Source organism: Arabidopsis thaliana, assembly GCF_000001735.4.
Source record: "Arabidopsis thaliana chromosome 1 sequence".
Taxonomy (NCBI): Eukaryota; Viridiplantae; Streptophyta; class Magnoliopsida; order Brassicales; family Brassicaceae; genus Arabidopsis; species Arabidopsis thaliana.
Window position 1 is genome coordinate 1,696,204 of NC_003070.9, and position 25,178 is coordinate 1,721,381.

Here is a 25,178-nt window from a genome sequence, read left to right on the forward strand (position 1 = left end):
CAAAAAAAAAAAAAACAATACATGTGCGATTTATATGATAAGGGGTTTGTGTATTTTTTTTTCATGATAGATAAAAAGAGCTTAACATTTCCAATTAATCATTGGGACACATGGTTGATATCGAATTTCTAGGAGCAAAGGACGTGGTATCAACAATGACATTTTTGCACATATTTATCATATATTTGTATATATGAATTATTTCTATTTCTATTTTTATTTTTATTTTTTCTTGAAGCGCGTCCAAAATTTACTCAACGGTGACTTATGAAACATAAATAGAAAATCAACTGCAGACCCAAAAACCTGTTATGGATAAAATGTTCTATTGCTTTAGTGTCATAGCATCAATTTATCGATAAAATACGAACTCTTAAAAGAATTACAAAGAAAGCAAGAAATTCTTTAAAATGTAAGAAGTAACAAAATTAAATTAATAAATATTTATCCTAGTGTACATCTTTTTTTCTACACGAAGGTACTATAGAATGATCATGGAATGCATCATTACAGCATTTCCTTATTTCTGTTTTGAAAATATTAGGAACACTTTTACAATCAAGATTCTCTAAGTAAAATCCAAGATATACAATTCTGGACTTGAGCAATCTTTGCAATCGTTCGATTATATACACGTCACGGCCAATGTAATTAATTAGCCATATCTATAAGCCTTTTTTTAACGGTTATTATACCGTTAGTTGTGAATTTTTAAAATATGTTTTAAAATGTATAAAAAGGGGTAAATATATATGTGTACATGACGAAATCGCACACAAAATATATCACATGTCATGTGATTAACTAGATGTTGACCCAAGGAAAACATGTGATTAACTAGATGTTGACCCTAAGAAATCATGTGATTAACTATCTCACACATTATTGAAACTAATTCAATCATATCGTTAATCATTATAAACAAAATTACAGAAAGTCTATATATATGAGCTCATTTTTTAAAATTATATGTTATATTTGCCAAGTTATATTTATGCTTGATTATTTTGTTATATATGTAACTCTTACCAACCAAACTATTCTTACCAAAATCTAGATTACGATTTGGGCGATGATTTTATACTTTGTTGGGTTAAAAAATGGTCTTTAACCTAAAACTACTTAAAGATAAATTGTGACATTCAGCGTAAAATAACTAAAAGAAACAAAAAAAATGGCATGCTTAGAAGATTCGGATAATATATGTTTGAAGTAAAAATACACTAAAAAAACAAAATCAGCAACAAATATAAATGGAATTATGGAAGTAATAAAGAAACTTTCAACTAATGGCATGTGATTGCCGGAGCAGTTGACGGAGAAAGAGACGCTGGAGCTGTCGGATTATTATGCTATATAGAATTATAGAATATCAATACATGTATCCCAAATTTGACATCTTACTATCTTAGTAACAATGTTAAAATTGTAACATTTGTTCAAATATGACAAAAGTATCACAAATACATTTTGCATAATGCTCTGTTTCTACACGTCATCACGCACTCTGTCCAAAATCTTACACCAAGAAAGTCTTGTTCTTGGATTGGCCTAAATGTGTAATGTGAAAGTTTCTTCATGTAGGTTTAAGGACTCCTGGAGAGATGATGTGGCTCTTGTCTGCAAAATCTGAAAAGAGAGTTATACAATATAAAGCAGTCCTGAAAAATAGAGACATAACTTATAGTCTTATACTACCAAAAAGAAGAAATAAAACTAGTTTAAGCTCTCTTACATCTTCTTCACTGAGAAGTCCTTGGTGAGCATTAACAACATGATGTACCATGAGATCAGAAGCTGGCTCAACAGGATTAATAAACATATCCCTACAATTAAAAAGCAGGGATAAGCAAATAAGTAAGAAGCTTTTGTGTGATTAGAAATCCTTGAATGTCATTTCAATTTCAAGGACCATTGTTTTCTTTTTGTTACCTCGAAGAGCACTAACAGGGTCTAGAACTTGAGATCTGGATAGGAAGCTGATGAAAATCGCCAAAATAGAGCAGTTGCACCAGCATCAGTTCTTTTTTAGCAAATGATAAATCAGTAAGATTGTGAACCTGCAGAATCCTCACACATAAGAAAACAAACATGAACGTTGAAGGAGGAGTTCACAGATACTCTTGTCTAAAGATGCAAGTTGCGTTTTTGGCAGAGCAGCAAAATCCTCCTGAACTGCTGCCGGTAGCTGTTTAATGCACAAAAAGGATCATCTGCTAACAGATTGATCGGAAGCTTATTCTTGGTGTCAATCCAAAGAGCTCCTTAACGACCTGATGCTTCTACTACTCGGAAACAGGCATCAATGTTTCCTCGAAAACCACATTCATTCTCACTAAGATTAACTTCTGAGTTCTGACCTACCACCAGCTAATTGGCTCCCCTTAGTTGCTCATCTACAAGGTAATTCTCTATTATTTCATCAATAGGATCTACAATTGTATCTGGCCTCTTGCCCTTGTATTTTGTATCACTGAAAAAGTCAAAAATTTCTTTATCCGCAGCTAATCCTTCTCTTCTCATTTGGTCAAACACTTCTCTTGCCTCCAAGAATTTCTTCCTTTTCAAAAAACCTTTAATGAGAACGCTATATGTGCTGACAGAGACACTAAATCCTTTCCCTTTCATTTCTTGGAATAAAAACCATGCTTCCTTCATGTTCCTAGCCTTGCAATGGCCTTTAACTAAATTCTCATACGTCTTACCATCAGGTCCTACTCCTCGCGAACACATGTCCTTATAAATTGCAGTTGCTGCCTTCAGGTTATTTCTAATACAATATTGCTTCACGAGAGAATTAAATGTGGTTGCATTAGGCGCTATACCCTTTGCCAACATCCAATTTAATAGCTTCTCACCATCTTCCAACATCCCATGCAAACAAAAGCCATTCATTAGGACGTTGAATGTGACAATAGTGGGTTGAAGCCCTTTGCCGAGCATCTCCTTCAAAATCTCTTGAGCCTTATCCATCTCCCCTGATTTACAGTAGGCATCCATTAAGGTTGTATAAGTTACAGTGTCTGCATTAAGCCCCGCAGCTTCAAATTCTCCAACAAGTTTAACTGCCTCCTCAATATTACCCGACTTACATAGACCATTGACAATGGAATTATAAGTAAAAATATTTGGCTGAAGACCTATTTTCCACATTTCATGGAGAAGTTCATTCGCTGAATCTAAGTCCCCTTCCTTACAAAGCCCATCAATTAATGTGGTGTATGTAACAACATTTGGGGAGCACCCAGCCTGAATCATGTGATTGTGGACCCTAAAAGCATCTTTCATATGCCCTGCTTTGCAATATCCATTTATAAGTTCAGTAAAAGTAACGCTATCCGGCTCTAAACCCTTGCAAAACATTTCATGAAATAGTTTACCAGCCTCTACCATGTCGCCAATCTGACAAAACCCTGATATAATAGCAGTATATGTCAAAACATCTGGTGTAATATCCCGAGAGTGCATCTCATAAAAAAACTTCGATGCAGCCCGAATATCCCCTCGCTTGCAAAAACCATCAATAAGAGTTGTGTATACTACAGTGTCAGGAAGTATTCCCTGCCTTATCATCTCTGAAAAAGCCTCCTCTGCTTCGGCTAGCTTACAAATTCTGCAGAGCAAACCAATTATACTACCATAAATATAAGAATTCGGCTTCAGCCCTTTCCGTTTCATTACTTCAATGAGCTTCCAAACCTTGTCAAGTTCCCCAAACCTACAGTATCCATTTACCACTGTACTGTAACTGATTACATCAGGTGTGTAGCCCTTCAACTCCATAAGCAGGAGTAGATGGTGGGCTTCTTTTATTCTCCCAAGTTGACAAACAAAATGAATGACGATGTTATAAGAAGCAACATTCCAGCAAACACCCACTTCCGGAAACTCCCTGAATACTATGATTGCTGTTGCAGTTTTATAGCAATCTTTAGAAAGACGGGTAAGGTACACGTTGCAAGAATCAACAGACAAAACCAATCCGTAGTTCAACATCTTCTCAAATACTCTTCTCGCCTCACGGAGCAATCCGAAATCAACAAGTACTTGGAAGAAAACATCGAATACACGAGGATCCGAACCCCAGTCCTTGTAAGTGTATACTAAAAGATCAAAAAACTGTACAAAGGAATCAGTAACATTCAACTTTGGTCTCTCCCAGAAACTACTTATAAGAGACTGAGCCACTTTTAGATCCTTAGACGCCACAGCCAAATGAATAACAATGCAAAGAGATTCAAGGTTGGAGTCTCTGCGGGAGCGAGCCCAATCAAAGAAGTCAAGAACCAACCTGTAATCACACTTAATCTTCATCAGAACCCAAATCAAATGATCAGTTTTGAATTTGCATTCATAAGGCTTTAAACTCCTCCTCAAAGGCTCAGCCCTACGAAGCTTAATCACATTAGTGATTTGATGTACAAATTCAGTGTCTCTCACTGAAGCTTTCTTTGGTGAATAATCAGGAAAAGGTCTCGTATCGGTTAAAGTTGAGAAACTGAGTCCACGAGACTGAAGTGAAAAGAGTTGAATGAAATTTCTGAAGCTAGAAAGAGTACCTCTCTTCATCAACAAGCCAGTGAATGGCTTCTTCATCGCTCTATCATAAACATCAAAAACTCACCGCGAGCTAAGTAGGTAGTCGAGTCCTGTGGAGAACAATCATTCGCTGATTTTTCGAAAACCCCCAAAGTCTCTGCACCAAAAAAAATTGACCCGACTCAAGCGGGTGATGGGTTTCGACGTATGTTGCAATGAGATTGAGAACTTGAATAAAAATACAAACTTTTTGTTTCTCTCTTTCTCTGTCTCTGAAGAGAAATTCTGAAAATGAAGGGCACGGCGTGCGATTAAAGACGACGATCGATTTGGGGATTTTGGTTGAAACGGCGTCGTATATGCGAACGGTCATTTTAACGAACAAAACGATTCGCTTTTGAGCTAAAACCACTTAAAAGCCCATTAAGAATATCACTTAGGCCCATATTAAACAACACAATTTCAATCATTCAACAAAACATAGAAACAAACTCATTGATGTTCTTATCAGAACTACCTCCTTCAGAAACAGCCTCTTGAGCCAACACTTTCCATTTCTCAGCATTCTTTCTAATCTCTTTACCTTGCTCTGCCTCCATAACTTCTTCCACACGTCTCACAAACTCTTCTCTTCTCACGAACCCATCACTGTCTGCTTTAACCCTAACTCCAACTTTCCACACATCCTCCATGAACTTAGCATTTGTAGGCTGATCTGCCCAATGAGGCATACCAATCATTGGAACTCCCAAACTCAATCCCTCTAACGTCGAGTTCCATCCACAATGTGTCACGAAACAACCGATCGATTTATGTGTAAGAACTTCAAGTTGTGGACTCCAGCTCACGGTCAGTCCTTTCTCACCAATTTCCTCTATATAGTTTTCTGGAAGTTTTCTTCTCTCCGTCTCTCTCACAACCCACAAAAAGAAATGTCCGCTCTGTTTCAGACCCGCCGCTAGTTCTATCAGTTGATCTTTTTTTAGAACCACCAAGCTCCCAAATGATACATAAACAACTGAACTAGGCTGCTTTGAGTTGAGCCACTCCATGCATTCAGCGATTTTCGCACCGAAGAGGCTGAATCCGTAGTTTTTGTCTTCAGCCAGTCGCTTATCTAAATACATTGATGGAACAGTTGGTCCTATGTTCAGGACAGGCCACACGCTTTTAATCCATTTCAGCAACTAAAAGCAGCAAAAAAGAAAAAAGAAACACAAGACAAATTAACCATAATAAACCTTTAAGAGCAAAAAATGTCAATTAGTATAGTATCACAATTCTTTTTGTTTATATCAAATCTAATAAAATTTTCTATTTATCGGTACCTTTTCTTCCAATTTATCGAAAGTGTTGCACAAAACTATATCAACTCGATCAATGTTTGAGAGCTGATCGATCACAGTCCTTAGAATATATGGGTAAGAGGAAGATTCACAGAGGAAAGACGGCAAATCATTCGCATTCAGAATCGGTAACGAAGGGAAAGATGCTAACGTCGAGTGACCATACTTTGTAGACGGTACAGAGAACGAGCCCTTGAATACATGATAGTAAATAGCTGAGACAAGCCAAGGCTGCGTGAAAAACACGGCACCGCTCAAACCATAACTATGAGCTACATCCAGAAGCCACGGCATGGTGGAGTCGTACACAAGAGCCCTAGGAGGATTTCCCGATAGTTTCATGTCTTCTATCAACTTCGGTAAGCGGTTTTTGATGCTGGATTCTACTCTTTCCATGTACTCATCTAGGTCTTCTGATCGTTCCTGGCCTTCTTGGAAACCATTGGAGATGGGGACGACAGTGATTGTGTCGTGCTCTGTTTTGTACGGCGGAGAGGGCTTGTCGGAGACGAGGACAAGAGTGATCTTAAGACTTTTTGAGGCTAAGCGTTTACAGAATTGGGACATTGGAGTTATGTGGCCTTGTGCTGGGAAAGGCAAAACAATAACATGAGATCCTTCTCTCATCTTTTTTTTTTTTGTCTTTCGTTCTTACTCTGACTCTGTTATGTGTGGGTGTGTGTATTTATAAGGTTGGGTTAGAGGACGACTTTGATTTTACGACTTTTCTTGTGACTACTATCCAAAAAGGTCAAACGTGGCTACCAAGATGTGTGGGGATAGACATCGATGATAATTCAACCTACCATATGACCTTTGACTGCATAAGGCCGTCACATTTAAAGTAGCTTTAGGTGTGTAGTGTATATTTCATTTTTAAAAAAAAATGAGATGAATTTTTATAGAGTTATGCAAAATTTTATCCGGCTTGGATATTTTATTAAACCCTGGATTTTTAACTCACATGTTATCATTTGGAACTTGGAATTAATAGAGAGCTGAAGACAAATGAGAAACTATATTATTAGTTATTACTACAACAACAACAAGAATTACAATTGGACTTGCAAAAGACGATGTACTTTTGAACATATCAATTTAAATCATTCAACAAAACATAGAAACAAACTCATTGATGCTCTTATCAGAGCTACCTCCTTCAGAAACTGCCTCTTGAGCCAACACTTTCCATTTCTCAGCATTCTTTCTAATCTCTTTCCCTTTCTCTCCCTCCATAACTTCTTCCACACTTCTCATAATCTCTTCTCTTCTCACAAACCCATCACCTTCTGCCTTAACCCTTACCCCAACCTTCCACACATCCTGCATGAACTTAGCATTCGTGGGCTGATCAGTCCAGTGTGGCATACCAATCATTGGAACTCCCAAACTCAATCCCTCTAACGTCGAGTTCCATCCACAGTGTGTCAAGAAACAACCGATTGATTTATGTGCAAGTACGTCAAGCTGAGGACTCCAGCTTACAATAAGTCCTTTTTCACCGATTTCCTCGACATAGTTTCTTGGAAGTTTGTGTGTCTCTGTCTCTCTCACAACCCACAGAAAGAAACGTCCGCTCTGTTTCAGACCCGCAGCGAGTTCCAACATTTGATCTTCTTTTAGAATCACCAAACTTCCGAATGATAAATAGACAACAGAATTAGGCTCCTTTGAGTTTAGCCACTCCATGCATTCAGCGACTTTCGCATTGAAGAGGCTAAAACCGTAGTTCTTGTCTTCAGACAGTCGTTTGTCTAAATACATCGATGGAACCGTTGGTCCAATATTCAAGACTGGCCACAAGCTTTGGACCCATTTCAACAACTACAAGCAGAGAAAATAAAACTTAAAACACTTCCTACAAAAGACAGAGACATGTTCCTCTATATGGATTTATATTCTGTACCTTTTCCTCCAATTTATCGAAAGTGTTGCACAACACTATGTCGACTCGATCAATGTTTGAGAGCTGATCCACCACAATCCTCAGTATATTCGGGTATGAGGACGATTCGCAGAGGAAAGACGGCAAATCATTTGCAGTCAGCATCGGGAACGAAGGGAAAGATGCTAATGTCGAGTGACCGTACTTTGTAGACGGTACAGAGAACGAACCCTTGAAAACATGGTAGTAAATAGCTGTGACAAGCCAAGGTTGCGTGAAAAACACGGCACCGCTCAATCCATAACTATGAGCTACATCAAGAAGCCATGGCATGGTGGAGTCGTACACGATAGCCCTAGGTGGATTTCCCGACAGTTTCATGTCTTCAACCAACTTCGGTAAGGTGTTTTTGATGCTGGTTTCTACTCTTTCCATGTAATCATCGAGGTCTTGTAATGGTTCCTCGCCTTCTTGGAAGCCGTTGGAGATGGGGAAGACAGTGATTGAGTCGTGCTCTGTTTTGTATGGAGGAGAGGGTTTGTCGGAGACGAGGACCAGAGTGAGCTTAAGACCTTTTGAGGCTAAGCGTTTGCAGAACTGGGACATTGGAGTTATGTGGCCTTGTCCTGGGAAAGGCAAGACGATAAGATGAGATCCTTCTCTCATTTTCTCCTTCTTTTTAATCTTGTGTTGTTACTGACTCTAGTTTTTGTTGTGTGGGTGTTGTTGGTGTGTGTTATGGATATATATATGATTGGATTAGAGAACGACTTCGATTTTACTACGGCTTTGGTGGGGGACTCATTAATTGGACTACAATCCAAAAATTGTCTATGTTCCGTGGCGACCAAGATGTGCGGAACAGTGACCGAGGTCGATGATAATGCAATTCACCGATATATGTTGACATAATTGTTTTAGTTTATTAGTTTATCGTTAGCATGTGACTTATGACATGTGATATATCAATATGTAACTCGCAACATACGTACGTGTATATCAGATTCTTTTTGTCATCTTCCCTGAGAGAGAGACACTGCATCTCAGCCTCTCAGCTATGTATTACTGTTGATGTCATTGCTTATGCAATCCGAATCCAAATTGTAAAATCAAAGAAAATTTTCTATTTCTTTCTATTTACATTACCTGTTAATTCGTCCCCAAATATTTTTGATGTCACTCATTATTACAAAGGAACAAAATAAGGAACCGAAAACAGAAATAATGGGAAAAAAGACTACTTCGACAACTTCCGGCCTTTTTATATTTAACGCCGTCCCACTTTGGAACCCAATCTATCCACGTGGAGCTCTATCACTGGTCATTCTTAATTCTCTGGAGTTCACAAATTTATGCAAGAAAATAAAAAAATTGATTTTGACCGCCTCCGAGTCTTTTTACAACTTTTTAATTCGAATTTTGATAACATCTATATATACATTTTTGGAGCTATTTTAGTAAATAAATCCTTAAGTTGGGACTTATTTACAGTGGATGTCATTGATATTTAATTATTATAACTAATTAATATTCTTAATTATTAGCATTTCTTTATCTAATATATTTCCATCAATTCTAATTACTTTTAAAAAGGAGAAATCTTAGGAATTTATTAATATTATACTTTATTAAAAATAAATATTATAGTTAGTTAAACATTTAAAATATTTAACGGAAAAACGTTTTATAATATTTATAATATGTGAAATGTATAAAAATTAAATAATCATTTGAAATAAAACTTTTAAATTGATGTGAATTATAAATTTTTTAATAAAAATATTATTCAAACAAAAAATAAAAAAATAATGTTTAATTTTACCGAACGAGATTAGATGATAAGACGGGTTTATAATATTTATAATATATGAATTTTAAAACAATTAAATAACCATTTAAAATAAAACTTTTAAACTGATTTGAATTATATATCTTTTAAATTAAAGTATTATTAAAACAAAAATAACAAAATAATTTTTAGTTTCGCTGAACGGGGTTAGATGGTATGACGAGTTTGGGTCGATAGGTAATACGAGACAGTATAGCATGGGTGAAATCTATTAGATATGTTTAATTTCACTGAACGAGATTAGATGATATGACGGCTTTGGATCGATAATAATACGAGACAGTATATCATGGGTGAAATCATATATATATATATATATATATATATATATATCAAAATATCATTATATTAATAAAATTAATATAATTAAAATTTGAATTATTTAGTTATAATCTAAATTTTAACTTAATAAACTGTGTGTTATTCTTTCTATATTGTTAAACAGTAAAAAATAAACATAGTAATTGTATACTAAATAATATATATATATATATATAAGAGTTGTACATTTAGAAAATATTAAAATGAATTATATTTATTTAATCTACTAAACAAATTAACTTTTTAGTTTTTAAAAAAGATATAACCCCGCGGTATACCGCAGATTAAAATCTAGTTAACTGATAATCTTGCTGCATAATATAGCCACCACTAAATTTACGGTTTACTATCAGAAATCTGTTTTGTTCTAAATTAAATTAAATTCCAAGATCTTTATTTTCCTTTACTTGACACAATCGTTTAATTATTTGTCATTTTATTTTCTTAATTTTTAACCTAAATTAATTAAAAAAAAAGATGACTTGACCCTTATTTCATTATTTGTATCATATTAATTGGTCGGTCGTCGGTGTTATATTTTCACCGGCTAGTCGGTAAAGATAATGTGCTTATATTTGGTGACAAGGATTCACTAACTTTGATCTTTGGTGCAATTGAAGATCAGCCATATGTATTTCAACCTTATATTATCCCCCAAATCATTCCAACTTTTATTTTATAAACATTCGTGGCCTTCATTTTTCCACTCTGTTGTTTTCTCATACTTTTAATAATTTCTTTTGCCCATTTGTCTTTATCATTCGAAGAACTCAGAAACAACTAACTCTTCATTCTTGATTCTCCCACTTAAACGACGGCGTTTTTGCTTAACGTTTATGTATGCAAGCAAATTTACATACTTTTCGTGACCTTTGGTTTCTGTGTTGTGTGATATTTACTACGAAACCACTTGTCACCAAAGGTTCTTCTTTCTGTTAGCGTTGGGTTCGTGATTCCAAGATCAATGGTTGTGAACTTCACTAGTTAGAGATACTGAATCAAAGAGATGATTCTTCCGAGAATTGGGTAAATCTTCGATTCTGATTTTCTGGGTAAGAATGATCAAGACCCTTCCTTTATTTTCTTTTTTTGTTCTTGCCTAATAATTCTTATTCTCTGAATTTGATTTCTTTCTTTTAATGACTCAGAATCTTCCGTATTGGATGTTTTTGTTCCTGTTCTTGATAATCTCTTTATGACTGTATCTCTACCTCTGGATTCTCACTGTCACTGATGTTCATGTCTAATGAAGCTTCTTTAATTTAGTCTTGTTCGTGTCACTGTTCGATATTTTTAAATCAAAAGTTGCTAACTTTGTGTCAATGATTTGCTTAAGTAGGACTATTTTGAGTTTATGGACATTTGATTCTTAAATTCTGAGGTTGCATCAGATTAGGGAACTTGAATCTTGGTTACTGTAAATTTACTAGGAGAAACCTGAGATTGACTATTAACTCTGATATATAACTTATGTTTGCTTCTTGCATTTGATCTTAACAGATTAAAGAACACGTAACCTATTTTCAATTCGCGGGTTTGATTCCATAGCTTCTTCAGATCATACATTCTCGCAAGTGTTCGATACGGGAGTAGAAGAAGAAGAGTCTTTCTATGCTCCTGATCATGATGTCTTGACTCTGCTTCAACCTAACTTCACCAGCAACGATGTCTAGTAGTACCAAGAACATTCCAAAACCTCCTCCTCTTCCTTGTATTACCTACCAGCGTTTTCAATCTAGTACAAGGAAACCTTCGAGCTTAATGCGCCTTGTGCCTAAAGAAGCACTTGAAACTTGGGATAAGCTTTTCAAGGAAGGATCTGGAGCAGATACATATGTTGAAACCGATAACAAGTCTCACTTTCCTGCCCATTCAAGTGTCCTGGTGAGTTTTATTAACTGGTAATTGAGCTCATTTTCCGGGCTTACTGATCAATATTACAAGGTTTTTGTCTTCTGCAGGCTGCAGCCTCACCAGTTATAGCGACACTTCTGAATCAATCGAGGGATAAGAATGGGAATACATACCTCAAAATCCATGGAGTTCCTTGTGAAGCAGTCTACATGTTCATTAGGTTTCTATACTCTTCCTGGTATGTTCTATGTGTTACAAATGCTTTCGTAATGCTTGTTTCTCCTTTGAACCATGCCTGATATTAAAACCTACAGCTACGAGGAGGAAGAAATGAAGAAGTTTGTGCTCCATTTATTGGTTCTGTCACATTGCTACTCGGTCCCATCTCTTAAAAGACTTTGTGTAGAGATTCTCGATCAAGGATGGATTAACAAGGAGAATGTGATCGATGTGCTTCAACTAGCGAGAAACTGTGACGTGACAAGGATTTGCTTTGTATGTCTTTCCATGGTCATCAAAGACTTCAAATCTGTATCTTCAACAGAGGGATGGAAAGTGATGAAACGCTCTAATCCTTTGCTCGAACAAGAGCTCATTGAGGCAGTCATCGAATCCGACAGTAGGAAACAAGAAAGAAGAAGAAAACTGGAGGAGAGAGAAGTGTATTTGCAGCTCTATGAAGCCATGGAAGCTCTTGTCCACATATGTCGTGAAGGTTGTGGGACAATTGGACCTCGCGATAAGGCCCTTAAAGGAAGCCATACCGTGTGTAAATTCCCGGCGTGTAAAGGGCTTGAAGGTGCGCTCAGACATTTCTTGGGATGCAAGTCTAGGGCTTCATGTTCTCATTGCAAAAGGATGTGGCAGCTTCTTCAGCTTCACTCTTGTATCTGTGATGATTCTAATTCTTGCAAAGTTTCTCTCTGCTGGTAAGTTATATCGCACATTTCAGACAACGCCAACAACCTTAAGATACAGATGGTAATCGTTTTCTTAACCTTGTAGGAATTTCAAGGAGAAAATGAAGAAGCTTAGCAAGAAAGAACAATCTAAATGGCGATTGCTTGTAGAAAACATTATTAGGGCGAGGAACAGTCTCGGGCCCTTCTCGTCACGTTCTTCTGGTTTGATATAGAAACAGGTTTTAGATTTTAGTGTATAGCCAGTTAGACACAAAAAGAAAACGTACATAGGCGCAGGGTATAGTGTATATTGCGCACCAATACGGCGCACAATAGTGGTTTTGAACAAACATTGTCTATATCAAGTTGGTTGTTATATACATGCCGAGTCGTGATTCGTGACAGTAATGTGAAGAAGTTTTTGCATCATCACTCATTTTATGTTAGAAATTCAAATCAATAATATTGGTCCTAAACGACTTTATTTAGAGGCAGACAAAAAAGATATACATTAATGTTATTTATATCATGATTGTCATGACTTAACATATTTCAAGTTGAGTTATCTAGTGAAAATATATATATCCTAGTTCATGAAAAATGAAAATCAACCTTCTTGAGTGTTATACTTCTTTTTGTAAGGATAATAATTGATATATACGGCGGGTCTCTCGTTGACTTTTGATGGTGATTTGACTTTGCAATGTCACCAAGAGCAAGTAGCTAATTTAAATCACTTTTAACTTCCAATTTGTTTATGTTTGGTCTTCAGACTTTACGTCAGAATAATTATTTTTGTGTCTTTAAATGAAAACTTCAAACTTCATCACATCAAAAATCTCAACCCCATTTTTAGTTGTCTTCTTTTTCCTTGTTTTTCAAGAAACCAGACGAAAATGGAAGAGTTTCGTTTTCTCTATTTGATATATTCAGCAGCATTTGCATTGTGTCTCGTCGTTTCTGTTCTTGCTCAAGACCAATCAGGTTTTCTTAACTGATTCATTTATCTTTCAAACTATTTTCTAGTGAAGAAAGTCTAATCCTTTATTCTTTTCATAACTTTAACTCGTTGCGTGATCACAGGTTTCATAAGCATCGATTGTGGAATTCCAAGTGGATCATCGTACAAAGACGACACAACAGGTATAAACTACGTCTCAGATTCATCCTTTGTCGAAACCGGAGTCTCCAAATCGATCCCTTTCACAGCTCAAAGACAGCTTCAAAACCTGAGGAGCTTTCCCGAAGGTTCAAGAAACTGCTATACATTGATTCCAATACAAGGGAAGGGCAAGAAATATCTCATAAGAGCTAGTTTCATGTACGGTAACTACGATGGAGAAAATGGTTCACCGGAGTTTGATCTGTTTCTTGGTGGCAATATTTGGGATACCGTCTTGCTCAGCAATGGGTCGAGCATTGTTTCCAAAGAAGTCGTTTACTTGAGCCAATCTGAGAACATATTTGTGTGTTTGGGAAACAAAGGCAAAGGAACTCCATTTATCTCGACTTTAGAGCTTAGGTTTCTCGGGAACGACAATACGACATATGATTCTCCAAACGGTGCTCTCTTCTTCTCTAGACGCTGGGACTTACGCTCTCTCATGGGTTCACCTGTTAGGTAAAGCTCTGTTTCTTGCTCTGTTTCGTGCTCTGTTTCATACTCTGTTTGATGCTCTGTTTCGTTAGCTCAAAGTTTACTTTTTACCAGTTGAAACTTGAAATCTGAAGCTTTTTTGTGGATCAGATATGATGATGATGTGTACGACAGAATCTGGATACCTCGCAACTTTGGCTATTGTAGAGAGATCAATACCTCACTCCCCGTGACCTCAGACAATAATAGTTATAGTCTTTCAAGTTTGGTGATGAGCACAGCGATGACTCCAATAAACACAACAAGACCCATCACAATGACTTTGGAAAACAGTGATCCAAATGTCAGGTACTTTGTCTACATGCACTTCGCAGAGGTTGAAGATCTTAGTCTCAAACCGAACCAGACAAGAGAGTTCGACATCAGCATTAACGGAGTGACAGTTGCTGCTGGATTCAGCCCCAAGTATCTTCAGACAAACACGTTTTTTCTAAACCCTGAGAGCCAATCGAAAATTGCGTTTTCACTCGTTCGAACCCCAAAGTCCACTCTTCCGCCAATTGTTAACGCTCTAGAGATCTACGTCGCAAATAGTTTCTCGCAGTCTCTCACTAACCAAGAGGATGGTCTGTGCTAGTATAACATGACTAGCAAAGTTCAATCTTTTTTCTCAGTTTGATCAATGCATTCAATTGAAACTTACAGGTGACGCGGTTACGAGTCTAAAGACGAGTTATAAAGTGAAGAAGAACTGGCACGGAGATCCTTGTTTGCCTAATGACTACATTTGGGAGGGCCTTAATTGCAGTTATGATAGTCTTACTCCTCCAAGAATCACATCACTGTAAGTGTAGTCTAATTTTAATCGCTTCTTGATCAGTCGGTGGATTTTCTATATTGAGTAGGAAAAAAATTTACACTATTGGAGGCAGGAACTTATCATCAAGCGGGTTAACGGGTCATATATCTTCCTCCTTCTCTAACCTCACAATGATTCAAGAGCTGTGAGTTTACCTAATTCAAGATTCTGATGATACCTATAATTTTGTATTTTGTTAAAGAGTTTTTTCTGACTTGAACAAGACAACTCTATTATCAGAGACTTATCAAACAATGGCTTAACCGGAGACATTCCGGAGTTCCTCTCAAAACTGAAGTTCTTGAGGGTTTTGTAAGTTCTGGACATATCTTAACAAATGAGATCGATAATTATGGACTCTTAACTCTTAACAACATCTGCAGAAATCTAGAAAATAACACTCTTACCGGTTCAGTTCCATCCGAGTTATTAGAAAGATCAAACACCGGATCATTCTCGCTAAGGCTAGGAGAAAATCCAGGACTCTGTACTGAGATTTCTTGCAGAAAAAGCAACAGCAAAAAACTCGTTATCCCGCTTGTCGCATCATTTGCAGCATTGTTCATCCTCTTGTTATTGTCTGGTGTGTTTTGGAGAATCAGAAACCGGAGAAACAAGTCCGGTACAATTACAAATCTATCTCTATATCTTTCCTTTTACATTCATATCTATCTGTTAATCACATTACCAATTGTTAAAACTTTCTTTTGCAAAGTAAACTCCGCACCTCAAACCAGTCCAATGGCGAAATCGGAGAACAAATTACTGTTTACCTTTGCAGACGTTATAAAGATGACAAATAACTTCGGTCAAGTCCTCGGCAAAGGAGGGTTTGGAACAGTCTACCATGGCTTCTATGACAACCTTCAAGTAGCTGTTAAACTTTTATCAGAAACATCAGCTCAAGGATTCAAAGAGTTTCGCTCTGAGGTATTGTAGTAGAACTTCAGATATGACAAATGATTCCAAAAAGATATACAAATCATAACCACCTAAATACATGTAGGTCGAAGTTCTTGTGAGGGTTCATCATGTTAACCTCACTGCGCTGATCGGTTATTTCCATGAAGGTGACCAAATGGGATTGATCTATGAGTTCATGGCTAACGGCAACATGGCGGATCATCTCGCGGGAAAGTATCAGCACACATTGAGCTGGAGACAAAGGCTTCAGATTGCACTTGATGCAGCACAAGGTATGATGAAACAAAGTGTCGATCTTTTATATACTAGGTTATTAATTAATCCAAAAGTTTAAATCTTTAACGAAAAATCTATGAAGGGCTTGAGTATCTTCACTGTGGATGCAAACCTCCAATAGTCCACAGAGATGTGAAGACTTCAAACATATTGTTGAACGAGAAAAACAGAGCAAAGCTTGCAGATTTCGGACTCTCACGGAGTTTTCATACAGAGAGTCGTTCTCACGTATCCACCCTAGTCGCTGGAACTCCCGGATATCTCGATCCGCTGTCAGTTTTCTCTCTTATGTCTGCCATATTTGCCAAACATGGAATCTTTTTTTAGTGATTGTATGCTCCGTTTTGCAGATGCTTTGAGACAAATGGGCTAAACGAGAAGAGTGACATTTACAGCTTTGGAGTTGTTCTGTTGGAGATGATTACAGGCAAAACCGTGATCAAAGAGTCACAAACGAAACGTGTTCATGTGAGTGATTGGGTGATATCGATCTTGAGGTCTACGAATGATGTGAACAATGTTATAGATTCAAAGATGGCGAAAGATTTTGATGTAAACTCTGTATGGAAAGTTGTGGAGCTTGCATTATCCTCTGTTTCGCAGAACGTCTCTGATAGGCCAAACATGCCACATATTGTTAGAGGATTGAATGAGTGTCTTCAAAGAGAAGAGAGTAACAAGAACTATTGATGTCACAACGCAAAGGGTGTAGAATAAGTCAAGGGGTTGGAAACAGAAAGATGTTGAAAACTTGGGAGTGTTTATATATTTAAATTTTTGAAAGGCTTTTTAAAGTTTGTGTTGCTAATGCTATATCTAAAAGCCCAAAGTAATAATGTAATGGAATAGAAAAGAATCCATAATAAATAGGAAAAAACAAAGAAAAAGTACCTAATCCGGTAGCCACAAGGAAAAAAGAGGACAAGAAGATGGTGACAACAAGACAAAGACCGAAGCCGCGTAGGACCCCAAACGTACCTTTTAAATAAAACGCTGATTCCTTTCGGACTTTTGCGTCGCACGGTCTGTGCCGCTGTCCCCACAAATCTCTATTTTTTACACACGCAATCTCTACCTCTGCGTCTGCGTTTCGAAACGTGACTCTTCTAACCGCTCCACGTGAGTGACTTTTAGAGCGAGTTTGGTGTCCGAAACCACGCGTGCGCGTCTCCTCAACGCCTGAGTCTCTCTATGAAGTTGCATTGACGTCAGAAAAATTAAATTTGTCTTACTTGAAACATAAAAATTTACAGTAGTAAATTATCATTTTCATAACACTTCATTTATTCTCTTGTAGTTAAACAACGGATATACTAATGAAATGAACTCGTTCAATCTAATTAAAATCTCATTATTAATGGTAGACGCTAGAGAATCTCATTATTGTAGGTGTTAATTTATGAAAATAATACATCACTTTCAATCACTGATTTGATTAGATTGATGGATTTTATATACAGCCCATGTTTTTAACCTCTCTAGTTGAAATTTTGGTTGATTTTAAAGAGAAGAGAACAAAAATTCAAAGACGAAAAAAGCAAAAAGTGGAAAGTAGAAACAAAAAGACTGATGGTGCAGAGAGCTGGTCAAATATGTTGACAAAATAAAATAACCTTACAATGTCACTATCATCAATAAATGAAAAAATAGTTCTCTCTATCTATCTATAATAATAATAATAAAAGCAACTTCTACCTGGGACTGATATTAACTACGAAGACCTCTCACTCTCTCAATGGGTTGTATAATAGCTGTCAAATTATGATGTATTTAGTCACAAGACAAAAGACTGATTCTGAACACTAAAGCCTAATTAGGGATTAGTCTTTACTCTTTAGTCATCTGTTTCATCTTTATTATTAAAGTTTGCAGGAGTTGTAGTAGATGGTGTGGGGGCAATATATGCAGAACATGCATGCTTCCAAAATGTCCTAACTACGTCACTTAAGGTTCCATTTTTTTCTATCTAAACTAAGAAATACTTATGTATCTATTAATCTACATCTAATTGGTTGTCAAAAAAAAATGTATCATAGAAGTCTTTGGAGCACATAAATAAAACATCTGGAGATTTTCTGAACATAATGTGAGGTCAAGAATTTGTGTGCAAAATTACAATTTTCAGGCATGAGTGGCTCTGATTTTGACCATTTGAATAAATTTGTAGCTTGTTATAACCTTTACACTCGTAAGGAAAAAATTATCAAAAAATATTGATAGTCGATAAAATTGAAAACTCTAGATTTATACAAATCAATAAATAAATTTGAAAATAATTAAATGAGAAGTAAATGACATTACTTCACCCAAAAAGAGTCTAGACGAAAAAGACAGACATAAAAATAAGTCCCCTTCTATTTGTTTGGAGCATAAACAAAAACAGACACAGTTTCTTCTCTCTCTCTCTCTGTCTCTTTCCTTTTCTCACGCCGAGATTTCTGCGACTGCTCTAATCTTACGACCTTATAAGAAACGACGCTTATTTTCACTCTGCTTGAGCTCTTCATCGTGTCACACAGCACGATCTTGGACGTCGTTTTAAGCGCAAAACAAAGGAAAAAGACTGACGTTTATACATACTAAATACTGGTTTGGAGTTTTGCCTTTTGGACTCAGAAAACTCAAAAGAGAGAGAGAGACATTTCTGTATCTTATCGGGTTTTGTGTTGTCAGAAAGAAGCTCAAGGACAAAAAAAAAAGCAATTATTTTTAGGGTTCAAACGAAGCAAAATTTGGAACTTTCAGAAGTTGTGGGTGGTGGCTTCTTGAACAATAAAGCTTTTTCTTAGACTCTTCTTCCAATTTGTGACTCTACCTATCTCTCTCTCCGTAAGCTCTTTCTCTCTCTCTTTATTCGTTCTTTCTTTATTTGCTCTGTTTCTTTACTCCATTTTTGGCTTAATTACACCAAATTTAGTCTGCTAAAAGCTAATTTCAAGCATAATTACTTATCTCTCCTCTTCTTGTTGCTAACCTTCAGTTGGATTAGGTTTTGATTTCGTTTATACGACAATCCCCGTGACTGAAAAAGTTACCAACTTTGATAGATATCGTTACCAGATTCTACTCATAGTTTTGTTATTGTAATGCAAGAAGTTGAGTTCTTGTTTACATTAACTTCAATAATTCACTGAGAGTGACTTTTTGTTCTCCTCTGATCCGTGGAGGATTCTCTATATGTGTTTTGTTTTTTGGGGGGGTTTTCTCCTGTTTTTAGGGACTCTATTGATTCATGCATATATGATGTTATTCTCTGTTTATGAGTTTATGCAAATAATCTAAGCAAGGTATGATAACATATTTAATCTTTTTGTTTGAGCTTATAATTGTGCTTAGAAATCTTAAAATAATGCTTAAGCTGATGTGAACTTGAGGCCTAGCCTCTGACCACAAATCCTAGCCTACTTCGTTGACCATACCTTTGTCTTGGCTTAATATTCTAAATTTCTCTTCCAAATCCTGTCTCCCAATGCATTGGTTGGTCCAAAACAAGATCATCATTTCATAGATCTTGTAATCTTTCTGGTCTGTAATTTGCTCTAGGATGGTAACCTTGTACCCTATGTAACATGTCTTGTTAGTATAAATTTTGGGTCATGTTGTGTTGATGACTCTTTAGCGCATTTCTTATTGACAAAAGGTATGGAATTCTCTAGAGACGCTGGAATGATGATGGAGAATAAGCGGAATGTCTGCTCTCTCGGAGAAAGCAGTATCAAACGCCACAAGTCTGATCTCTCTTTCAGTTCCAAGGTTTTGCTTATCCTAGCTAGTTTTCATGGATTTCTCGGTCGAAATAGTCTTCGGTACAACAAATTGCATGGTAATGATCCGTCCATCTTTGTTCTCTTAATGGCAAACAGGAGAGGAAGGACAAGGTTGGAGAACGTATTTCAGCTCTTCAACAAATAGTTTCCCCTTATGGAAAGGTAACTTTGTTTTTTTTGGCAAGCAAATCAAAAGAATCTGTCTCTCAGCTCATACTTTTCTCTAATGTTCACAGACCGACACTGCATCAGTTCTTCTAGACGCGATGCATTACATAGAGTTTCTTCACGAACAAGTGAAGGTCTGCAGTTCAATACCAAGCATGATTCATTCATCTTTATCTGAGTTCCCATGTTCTTTTGTACAGGTGCTAAGTGCTCCGTATCTGCAAACGGTACCTGATGCTACGCAGGTGAGTATGATCTTGAATCTCAACTTCATTTATACTTAGTTCACTAGTTCTACTCTGCATCTGACAGATCTTCACTTGGAACTTGAATACCTTGCACGGACTGATTTTCCCGTCTTTTGTAACCAGGAGGAGCTGGAGCAGTACAGCCTGAGAAACAGAGGATTATGTCTTGTTCCAATGGAGAATACAGTTGGAGTTGCTCAAAGCAACGGCGCTGATATATGGGCGCCCGTGAAGACTCCTCTATCACCAGCTTTCAGTGTCACATCTCAATCACCCTTTAGATGACCAATTCGACTAATCACCTACTACGATCTTTGTGTTAAGCCTAAAAAAGAATGACCAATTGTTATTTTTCTGATGATGCCTCTGTAACATATATAGACAGAGAGCACATGATGTTGGTTTAGAACAGCTCATGGTTGGCAATGATTGTTATTATTATTCGACTGCTTAATGCATCCCCTTACTTTGGACTTGTGTAATATGCCCAAACAGGAACCAAATGATTTTAATGCAAAGTAATCTTTATCCCAAAAAATGCCTCAGATATCTTAAGCTTTTCTTTGTGTGATTCTTACCTACAGCATCCAATACATTATTCTAGATCTAAAGACCCAAGGCAAGCTTTCTTTCAGTGCTGAAGGTATGATCGTGGATTTCCCTAATACATATAGCTTTCTTTCAGTGCTTGTAATAGTGCCAAACTGCTGACCACAGAATTAAGATTATCCTTTCATAAGAACATTGGATTAAATACATTACCACTGAGAATTGCAAAGGTTCAGAACATACAGACTGTTGATACCAAGGGACCAAATAGCTTGGACAAAGATAAGATAAGTCGGTCATAATGTGTTTTTAACTACTAGATTGCAATGCTTTGGCATATGTAAATGTGACAGGGAGGATCATCCTCTTCAGCTCTACATGGGATAAAACTAACTTGCTGCAGTAGGCTTGACCTTCTCTCGCATATACTGCAGTAGATGTTCGCGTTTCCAGTTGTCGATTCTGCAAAACAAGCAAATCAAGAAACAAAGAGGTCAGCTACAACCTTGGAGGAATGAAGTTGTGTTGCTGATAGAGGATGAGGTGTTAAAGACATCACTTATTCATGCTCACAACGAGAAAATCCTTTCAAAAACCAATTTAAACTAGAGGTCTAAGTAAATGATACAGCAGAATGTAACAGAGCAACGAGAGAGTGAGAATAGAAACTGCTGCAGATCCATGGATAGTTATATTTTTATCTACCAAGCTAACATGGATATATCAGGTCACCTTGAACGTCTTAAATCAGGTCAACTCGTTCCCCCACCCAAACTCTAATACTAAAGATTCTAGCAAGGAGTTGAGCAAAGGGGGTTATAAAGCAACTTACCTAATTGATTCCTTATGTTCACCGTCTTCGTCGAGCATGATCAACTTGGGTGGTGAGTTGAAAATGTACTGAACTTTGACGCTAGGGAACTTTTCTTTCTCTTCTTCAATGAAACCAACAATTTCAGGATAGAAAACCAACTTCCTCATACACACCTCTAATATAGCGCCAGAATAGGTAACCTGCAATGGCAAAAAAATGTAAACTTCTCTTCATTCATATCCATGTTATAGGAGATGTTTCTGTATTCATCTAATCTATTCCCATTAAAATTCAAAAGCACTACAAATTACATGCCTAGTGATCGTACCTTGCTCATGGAATCCTCAGAATCATCAGCACAACATTTCAAGCAATCAGATACCAACTCTGCAAACAAGATCAATCAATATAAGATAACCAATTTAGTAATTCCACTCCTCAAAACCAACTTTAGAGAGAATGATCTAGCTCATAAAATACACAAAAACTAAAATATAGAATCTTTTGGGGGAAAAAAAGCAAAACTGCAGTAATTGAGATCAAATAAAGCACGCATAGAAAGGCACGAACCTTGGTCCTTAACGTATTCAGAGAGTGAGTGGCAATCGGAGCAGAGTGCAAGACCGCTAAACCCTAGATCCTCACATTCTTTAGTGCTGAGCTGCTCTTTTGCTGAGATCGTCGATGCCAATATCAAAATCATCATCGCTGATAAAACAACCATCTTCGCCATCTCTCTCTGTTTCATCAACAGATCAAAGTCTTCGCAGATCCGACGCTACTCTAACTAATGTCGCTGCCTTGCTATGATCCGATCCGGTCAATTCCGGTTTTTTAAGTATCCGAAAAAGCAATCTTGGTATAGAGGAAACCATCTCCGGTTATAAATAAAAAAGTCTTAACCGACGTGAAAAGTGTTAAAACCCCAATTCACATTAGCCTGTTGCGATCTAAAACCTCTAAAACCCTAGAATCAAAATCGCCCATTCGAGATCGAGAGAGACGATGGATCACATAGCGGCAGCGGAGGAGCAAATTGTAACGGAGAGGATTAGAAGAAAACTTGAAGAAGTTAATGCAACTGCTCAATCGCAACTCTCTCCTATTCAAGATCACATCAATTTCACCCTTCAGGTATATTAACAATCATATACCTTTTTGTAGCATTCCTGATCCTCCTACTCATAGGTGTATGTTATTTGTGTGCTCGTGTTGATTTTGATTCGGGTGACCAATTTACCAATTCTGAAAAAGCCGAAATTTTCCTTCAACTTGTAATCGCAACAAAAGAGAAAAACTTGTCCTTTTGTTCCATATATTGTCCAATTCAAGGCATTAATCTGTTCTAGTTAAGTTCACTTGTGGACTTGTGGTATATCTCTTTTATAATGGGTTTTAACTAAGTTTTCTGAGCTAATTTTTGCTGCCCTTTGATACAATCTGTCTAGTTAATAACATGAAAGTTTGTAGTCATGTTAAGTTCCTGGAAGCTGTGTCTTGTTGTAGTCATGTTAAGTAGTTCCTGGAAACTTAAACTTGACAGTTTTCATTATATCTCTACAGCTATATTAGTATAACTCAAGTTGTATGAAAGCGTATTGTTTTCATATTTATTTGTTAAGTTGATGAATCAAACCCGGAAAATTGATCAATTGCAGCAAGCCTATTTCAAATGTGCATACGAGTGCTTTGACAGAAATAGGAAGCAAGAGGAGATAGCCAACTGTGTTGAGCACTGCAGTGTTCCAGTTGTCAATGCTCAACAGCATTTCGAAGGCGAAATGTCTCAGTTTCAGGTATAATATAATTTCAACTCACAAAAAATGCATAATTTTACAATGGACTGAGAAACTTGCAATTGTAATTATGATGCAGGAAAGGATGAACAGATCTCTCATGGTCTGTCAAGACAAATTTGAGGCTGCAAAGCTCCATAAGAACAGGGGAGATGCCGCCAAAGCTATGGAGAGTTGTGTGAACACATCCATTGAGGATAGTCTCGATACATTGCCTCATATTGTGCAGAGAATGAAGACGTCATTCTCCATTGCCGACTAATAATAATCCTCTGTTGGGAAAAAGGGGCATCTTTACTTTTGTCTCTTGCTAATCATATTCATGCCCTTTCACTATGACTCAATAGATAAACACAATGGATGGTAGGAGTTGTGTAGTGGTAAAGTATATCAGACCATAACTTTATATAAGATTATGAGGATCTTGAACAACAAGCTTTTCACAGTATGTGGTATGAGGAAAAACAAATCACCAGATCTGTATTCAACTGAAAGATCTTAAAACCAATGTGTTTCGAAGAGGAAGAATAGGTAAAGCAAACCTTGTAGTTGTAGTTGTACTTTCTTTAAAGCTGAGGAGCTAATTGCAGGAACCAAAACGTCAGTCATAAATAATTTTGAATCGAACCAAACCCCATCCGAGTTTATTCGGTTTCAGTTTATCCTGAAGGGGTGTTTTTTGTCTTGTCGGTCGGAGAACCTCGCCTATATAAATAAATGCTTCCAATTTGAAGAGCAGCTAAACCCTAACCCTAAAATCTCCAGAGAGAGAGACGATGGATCGCATGGCAGTTGCGGAAGAGCAAATCCTATTGGAGAGGGTTAGGAGAAAAATCGAAGAAGTAAATGCATCTGGTCAGTCGCAGCTCTCTCCTATTCAAGAACATATCAGTTTCACCCTTCTGGTATATATATATATATATATATATATATATTTCTACAATCATTTAGTACAAGTATTGCTATATCTTTTAACAAACTAGGGCAGAAAAGTTAATTAGTTTTACTTTTGAGTTTCGCTAAAGATTTATGCACCTTTGATTGATGATGAATTGCAGCAAGCTTATTTCAAATGCTCAAACGAGTGCTTTGAGAAAAGAAGAAAGCCAGAAGTGACAACTAACTGTGTTGAGCTCTGTCGTGTTCCCGTTGCTAAATCTCAACAGCAATTCGATAGCGATATGGCCAAGTTTCAGGTACAAAAATAGTCCTTAACTGATCCCATTAAGCTTTTGCCATGTACTGAGAAACTTGCATTTGGTTAACTAATGCAGGATAGGATGAACAGATCTCTCATGGTATGTCAAGACAAATTCGAGGCTGCAAAGCTACTGAATATGAACAGGATTGATGCCGCCAAAGATATGGAGGGTTGCGTAAACGATGCAGCTGCAGCATTACTTGGCGGCTAAGCAACCAACGGTGTTTATTAGGGCTTTTAAAAGTTTTTTTGTATTTCTATACAGTTGATTTGGATTTACTTG

The 25,178-nt window shown here is 36.9% G+C and overlaps 9 protein-coding genes and 3 long non-coding RNA genes across 29 annotated transcripts; 6 read left to right on the top strand and 6 right to left on the bottom strand.

The window, feature by feature from the left end:
• Nucleotides 1-1,337: 1,337 nt before the first annotated feature.
• On the bottom strand, nucleotides 1,338-4,862 carry AT1G05670 (Pentatricopeptide repeat (PPR-like) superfamily protein). 3 transcript variants are annotated; one of them, NM_100447.7, is made up of 3 exons: nucleotides 1,933-4,822; nucleotides 1,736-1,826; nucleotides 1,338-1,629 (listed from the first exon to the last, which is right to left on the bottom strand). In NM_100447.7, exon 1 carries the CDS (start codon nucleotides 4,594-4,596, stop codon nucleotides 2,371-2,373), a length of 2,226 nt encoding a protein of 741 aa, NP_172058.2. In that variant the 5' UTR covers nucleotides 4,597-4,822; the 3' UTR covers nucleotides 1,338-1,629; nucleotides 1,736-1,826; nucleotides 1,933-2,370. The 3 variants fall into 3 exon arrangements, with proteins under 3 accessions (NP_172058.2, NP_001318929.1, NP_001154307.2); NM_001331562.1 differs by having other exon boundaries at nucleotides 1,346-1,620; NM_001160835.3 differs by having other exon boundaries at nucleotides 1,384-1,826; nucleotides 1,933-4,862.
• A 50-nt stretch (nucleotides 4,863-4,912) lies between these two features.
• AT1G05675 (UDP-Glycosyltransferase superfamily protein) lies at nucleotides 4,913-6,546 on the bottom strand. Its single transcript, NM_001197986.1, has 2 exons — nucleotides 5,868-6,546; nucleotides 4,913-5,726 (listed from the first exon to the last, which is right to left on the bottom strand). Exons 1-2 carry the CDS (start codon nucleotides 6,510-6,512, stop codon nucleotides 5,010-5,012), a joined length of 1,362 nt encoding a protein of 453 aa, NP_001184915.1. The 5' UTR covers nucleotides 6,513-6,546; the 3' UTR covers nucleotides 4,913-5,009.
• A 252-nt stretch (nucleotides 6,547-6,798) lies between these two features.
• Nucleotides 6,799-8,635, bottom strand: UGT74E2 (Uridine diphosphate glycosyltransferase 74E2). The gene is made up of 2 exons (NM_100448.4): nucleotides 7,792-8,635; nucleotides 6,799-7,709 (listed from the first exon to the last, which is right to left on the bottom strand). The coding sequence occupies exons 1-2, from the start codon at nucleotides 8,434-8,436 to the stop codon at nucleotides 6,993-6,995; spliced, it is 1,362 nt and encodes a 453-aa protein (NP_172059.1). The 5' UTR covers nucleotides 8,437-8,635; the 3' UTR covers nucleotides 6,799-6,992.
• A 1,897-nt stretch (nucleotides 8,636-10,532) lies between these two features.
• On the top strand, nucleotides 10,533-13,157 carry BT3 (BTB and TAZ domain protein 3). Its single transcript, NM_100449.4, has 5 exons — nucleotides 10,533-10,992; nucleotides 11,441-11,824; nucleotides 11,902-12,032; nucleotides 12,109-12,723; nucleotides 12,800-13,157. Exons 2-5 carry the CDS (start codon nucleotides 11,606-11,608, stop codon nucleotides 12,927-12,929), a joined length of 1,095 nt encoding a protein of 364 aa, NP_172060.2. The 5' UTR covers nucleotides 10,533-10,992; nucleotides 11,441-11,605; the 3' UTR covers nucleotides 12,930-13,157.
• Nucleotides 13,158-13,469: 312 nt separating this feature from the next.
• Nucleotides 13,470-17,271, top strand: AT1G05700 (Leucine-rich repeat transmembrane protein kinase protein). Of its 2 annotated transcripts, NM_100450.3 has the most exons (11): nucleotides 13,470-13,680; nucleotides 13,780-14,317; nucleotides 14,444-14,919; nucleotides 14,999-15,137; nucleotides 15,226-15,297; nucleotides 15,393-15,464; nucleotides 15,536-15,774; nucleotides 15,868-16,082; nucleotides 16,159-16,348; nucleotides 16,435-16,624; nucleotides 16,703-17,240. In NM_100450.3, exons 1-11 carry the CDS (start codon nucleotides 13,593-13,595, stop codon nucleotides 17,040-17,042), a joined length of 2,559 nt encoding a protein of 852 aa, NP_172061.2. In that variant the 5' UTR covers nucleotides 13,470-13,592; the 3' UTR covers nucleotides 17,043-17,240. The 2 variants fall into 2 exon arrangements, with proteins under 2 accessions (NP_172061.2, NP_001321302.1); NM_001331563.1 differs by having other exon boundaries at nucleotides 13,530-13,680; nucleotides 15,536-16,082; nucleotides 16,703-17,271.
• A 4-nt stretch (nucleotides 17,272-17,275) lies between these two features.
• Nucleotides 17,276-17,537, bottom strand: AT1G04407. The gene has a single exon (NR_138710.1). It is a non-coding gene; the product is annotated as an other RNA (long non-coding RNA).
• Nucleotides 17,538-18,614: 1,077 nt separating this feature from the next.
• AT1G05710 (basic helix-loop-helix (bHLH) DNA-binding superfamily protein) lies at nucleotides 18,615-21,087 on the top strand. 14 transcript variants are annotated; one of them, NM_001197987.1, is made up of 7 exons: nucleotides 18,747-19,181; nucleotides 19,861-19,899; nucleotides 19,993-20,105; nucleotides 20,216-20,281; nucleotides 20,356-20,421; nucleotides 20,488-20,532; nucleotides 20,659-21,073. In NM_001197987.1, the coding sequence occupies exons 3-7, from the start codon at nucleotides 19,995-19,997 to the stop codon at nucleotides 20,818-20,820; spliced, it is 450 nt and encodes a 149-aa protein (NP_001184916.1). In that variant the 5' UTR covers nucleotides 18,747-19,181; nucleotides 19,861-19,899; nucleotides 19,993-19,994; the 3' UTR covers nucleotides 20,821-21,073. The 14 variants fall into 14 exon arrangements, with proteins under 14 accessions (NP_973764.1, NP_001322948.1, NP_849597.1 ...); NM_202035.4 differs by lacking the exon at nucleotides 19,861-19,899 and having other exon boundaries at nucleotides 18,615-19,181; nucleotides 20,659-21,087; NM_001331569.1 differs by lacking the exon at nucleotides 19,861-19,899 and having other exon boundaries at nucleotides 18,615-19,181; nucleotides 20,009-20,105; nucleotides 20,659-21,087.
• A 98-nt stretch (nucleotides 21,088-21,185) lies between these two features.
• On the bottom strand, nucleotides 21,186-22,706 carry AT1G05720 (selenoprotein family protein). Its single transcript, NM_100452.5, has 4 exons — nucleotides 22,469-22,706; nucleotides 22,227-22,285; nucleotides 21,917-22,098; nucleotides 21,186-21,546 (listed from the first exon to the last, which is right to left on the bottom strand). Exons 1-4 carry the CDS (start codon nucleotides 22,644-22,646, stop codon nucleotides 21,474-21,476), a joined length of 492 nt encoding a protein of 163 aa, NP_563747.1. The 5' UTR covers nucleotides 22,647-22,706; the 3' UTR covers nucleotides 21,186-21,473.
• On the top strand, nucleotides 21,527-21,886 carry AT1G04413. Its single transcript, NR_138711.1, has one exon. It is a non-coding gene; the product is annotated as an other RNA (long non-coding RNA).
• Nucleotides 22,352-24,384, top strand: AT1G05730 (FAM136A-like protein (DUF842); the record flags this gene model as incomplete). Of its 2 annotated transcripts, NM_100453.3 has the most annotated exons (3): nucleotides 22,352-23,032; nucleotides 23,557-23,694; nucleotides 23,774-24,384. In NM_100453.3, 3 exons carry the CDS (start codon nucleotides 22,904-22,906, stop codon nucleotides 23,954-23,956), a joined length of 450 nt encoding a protein of 149 aa, NP_172064.2. In that variant the 3' UTR covers nucleotides 23,957-24,384. The 2 variants fall into 2 exon arrangements, with proteins under 2 accessions (NP_172064.2, NP_001322818.1); NM_001331573.1 differs by lacking the exon at nucleotides 22,352-23,032 and having other exon boundaries at nucleotides 23,524-23,694; nucleotides 23,774-24,280.
• On the bottom strand, nucleotides 23,097-23,456 carry AT1G04417. Its single transcript, NR_138712.1, has one exon. It is a non-coding gene; the product is annotated as an other RNA (long non-coding RNA).
• A 5-nt stretch (nucleotides 24,385-24,389) lies between the features above and the next one.
• AT1G05740 (FAM136A-like protein (DUF842)) lies at nucleotides 24,390-25,106 on the top strand (the record flags this gene model as incomplete). Its single annotated transcript, NM_100454.2, has 3 exons — nucleotides 24,390-24,599; nucleotides 24,720-24,890; nucleotides 24,969-25,106. The coding sequence occupies exons 1-3, from the start codon at nucleotides 24,471-24,473 to the stop codon at nucleotides 25,104-25,106; spliced, it is 438 nt and encodes a 145-aa protein (NP_172065.1). The 5' UTR covers nucleotides 24,390-24,470.
• Between the last annotated feature and the right edge of the window lie 72 nt (nucleotides 25,107-25,178).

What these genes read in the sequence shown, in the direction of transcription:
- AT1G05670 (NM_100447.7), bottom strand. Translation starts at nt 4,596, where the DNA reads ATGAAGAAGCCATTCACTGGCTTGTTGATGAAGAGAGGTACTCTTTCT.
- AT1G05675 (NM_001197986.1), bottom strand. Translation starts at nt 6,512, where the DNA reads ATGAGAGAAGGATCTCATGTTATTGTTTTGCCTTTCCCAGCACAAGGC. An exon ending in TCGATAAATTGGAAGAAAAG is followed by an intron (nt 5,727 to 5,867) that starts GTACCGATAAAT and finishes TGCTGCTTTTAG; the next exon opens with TTGCTGAAATGGATTAAAAG.
- UGT74E2 (NM_100448.4), bottom strand. Translation starts at nt 8,436, where the DNA reads ATGAGAGAAGGATCTCATCTTATCGTCTTGCCTTTCCCAGGACAAGGC. An exon ending in TCGATAAATTGGAGGAAAAG is followed by an intron (nt 7,710 to 7,791) that starts GTACAGAATATA and finishes CTCTGCTTGTAG; the next exon opens with TTGTTGAAATGGGTCCAAAG.
- BT3 (NM_100449.4), top strand. Translation starts at nt 11,606, where the DNA reads ATGTCTAGTAGTACCAAGAACATTCCAAAACCTCCTCCTCTTCCTTGT. An exon ending in AGGTTTCTATACTCTTCCTG is followed by an intron (nt 12,033 to 12,108) that starts GTATGTTCTATG and finishes TAAAACCTACAG; the next exon opens with CTACGAGGAGGAAGAAATGA. An exon ending in TGCAAAGTTTCTCTCTGCTG is followed by an intron (nt 12,724 to 12,799) that starts GTAAGTTATATC and finishes TTAACCTTGTAG; the next exon opens with GAATTTCAAGGAGAAAATGA.
- AT1G05700 (NM_001331563.1), top strand. Translation starts at nt 13,593, where the DNA reads ATGGAAGAGTTTCGTTTTCTCTATTTGATATATTCAGCAGCATTTGCA. An exon ending in TGCACTTGATGCAGCACAAG is followed by an intron (nt 16,349 to 16,434) that starts GTATGATGAAAC and finishes AAATCTATGAAG; the next exon opens with GGCTTGAGTATCTTCACTGT. An exon ending in CCCGGATATCTCGATCCGCT is followed by an intron (nt 16,625 to 16,702) that starts GTCAGTTTTCTC and finishes TCCGTTTTGCAG; the next exon opens with ATGCTTTGAGACAAATGGGC.
- AT1G05710 (NM_179266.3), top strand. Translation starts at nt 19,995, where the DNA reads ATGGAATTCTCTAGAGACGCTGGAATGATGATGGAGAATAAGCGGAAT. An exon ending in ATCTCTCTTTCAGTTCCAAG is followed by an intron (nt 20,106 to 20,215) that starts GTTTTGCTTATC and finishes AATGGCAAACAG; the next exon opens with GAGAGGAAGGACAAGGTTGG. An exon ending in CGGTACCTGATGCTACGCAG is followed by an intron (nt 20,533 to 20,658) that starts GTGAGTATGATC and finishes TTTTGTAACCAG; the next exon opens with GAGGAGCTGGAGCAGTACAG.
- AT1G05720 (NM_100452.5), bottom strand. Translation starts at nt 22,646, where the DNA reads ATGAAACAGAGAGAGATGGCGAAGATGGTTGTTTTATCAGCGATGATG. An exon ending in TGAATACGTTAAGGACCAAG is followed by an intron (nt 22,286 to 22,468) that starts GTTCGTGCCTTT and finishes TCTTGTTTGCAG; the next exon opens with AGTTGGTATCTGATTGCTTG. An exon ending in CTGAGGATTCCATGAGCAAG is followed by an intron (nt 22,099 to 22,226) that starts GTACGATCACTA and finishes TTGCCATTGCAG; the next exon opens with GTTACCTATTCTGGCGCTAT.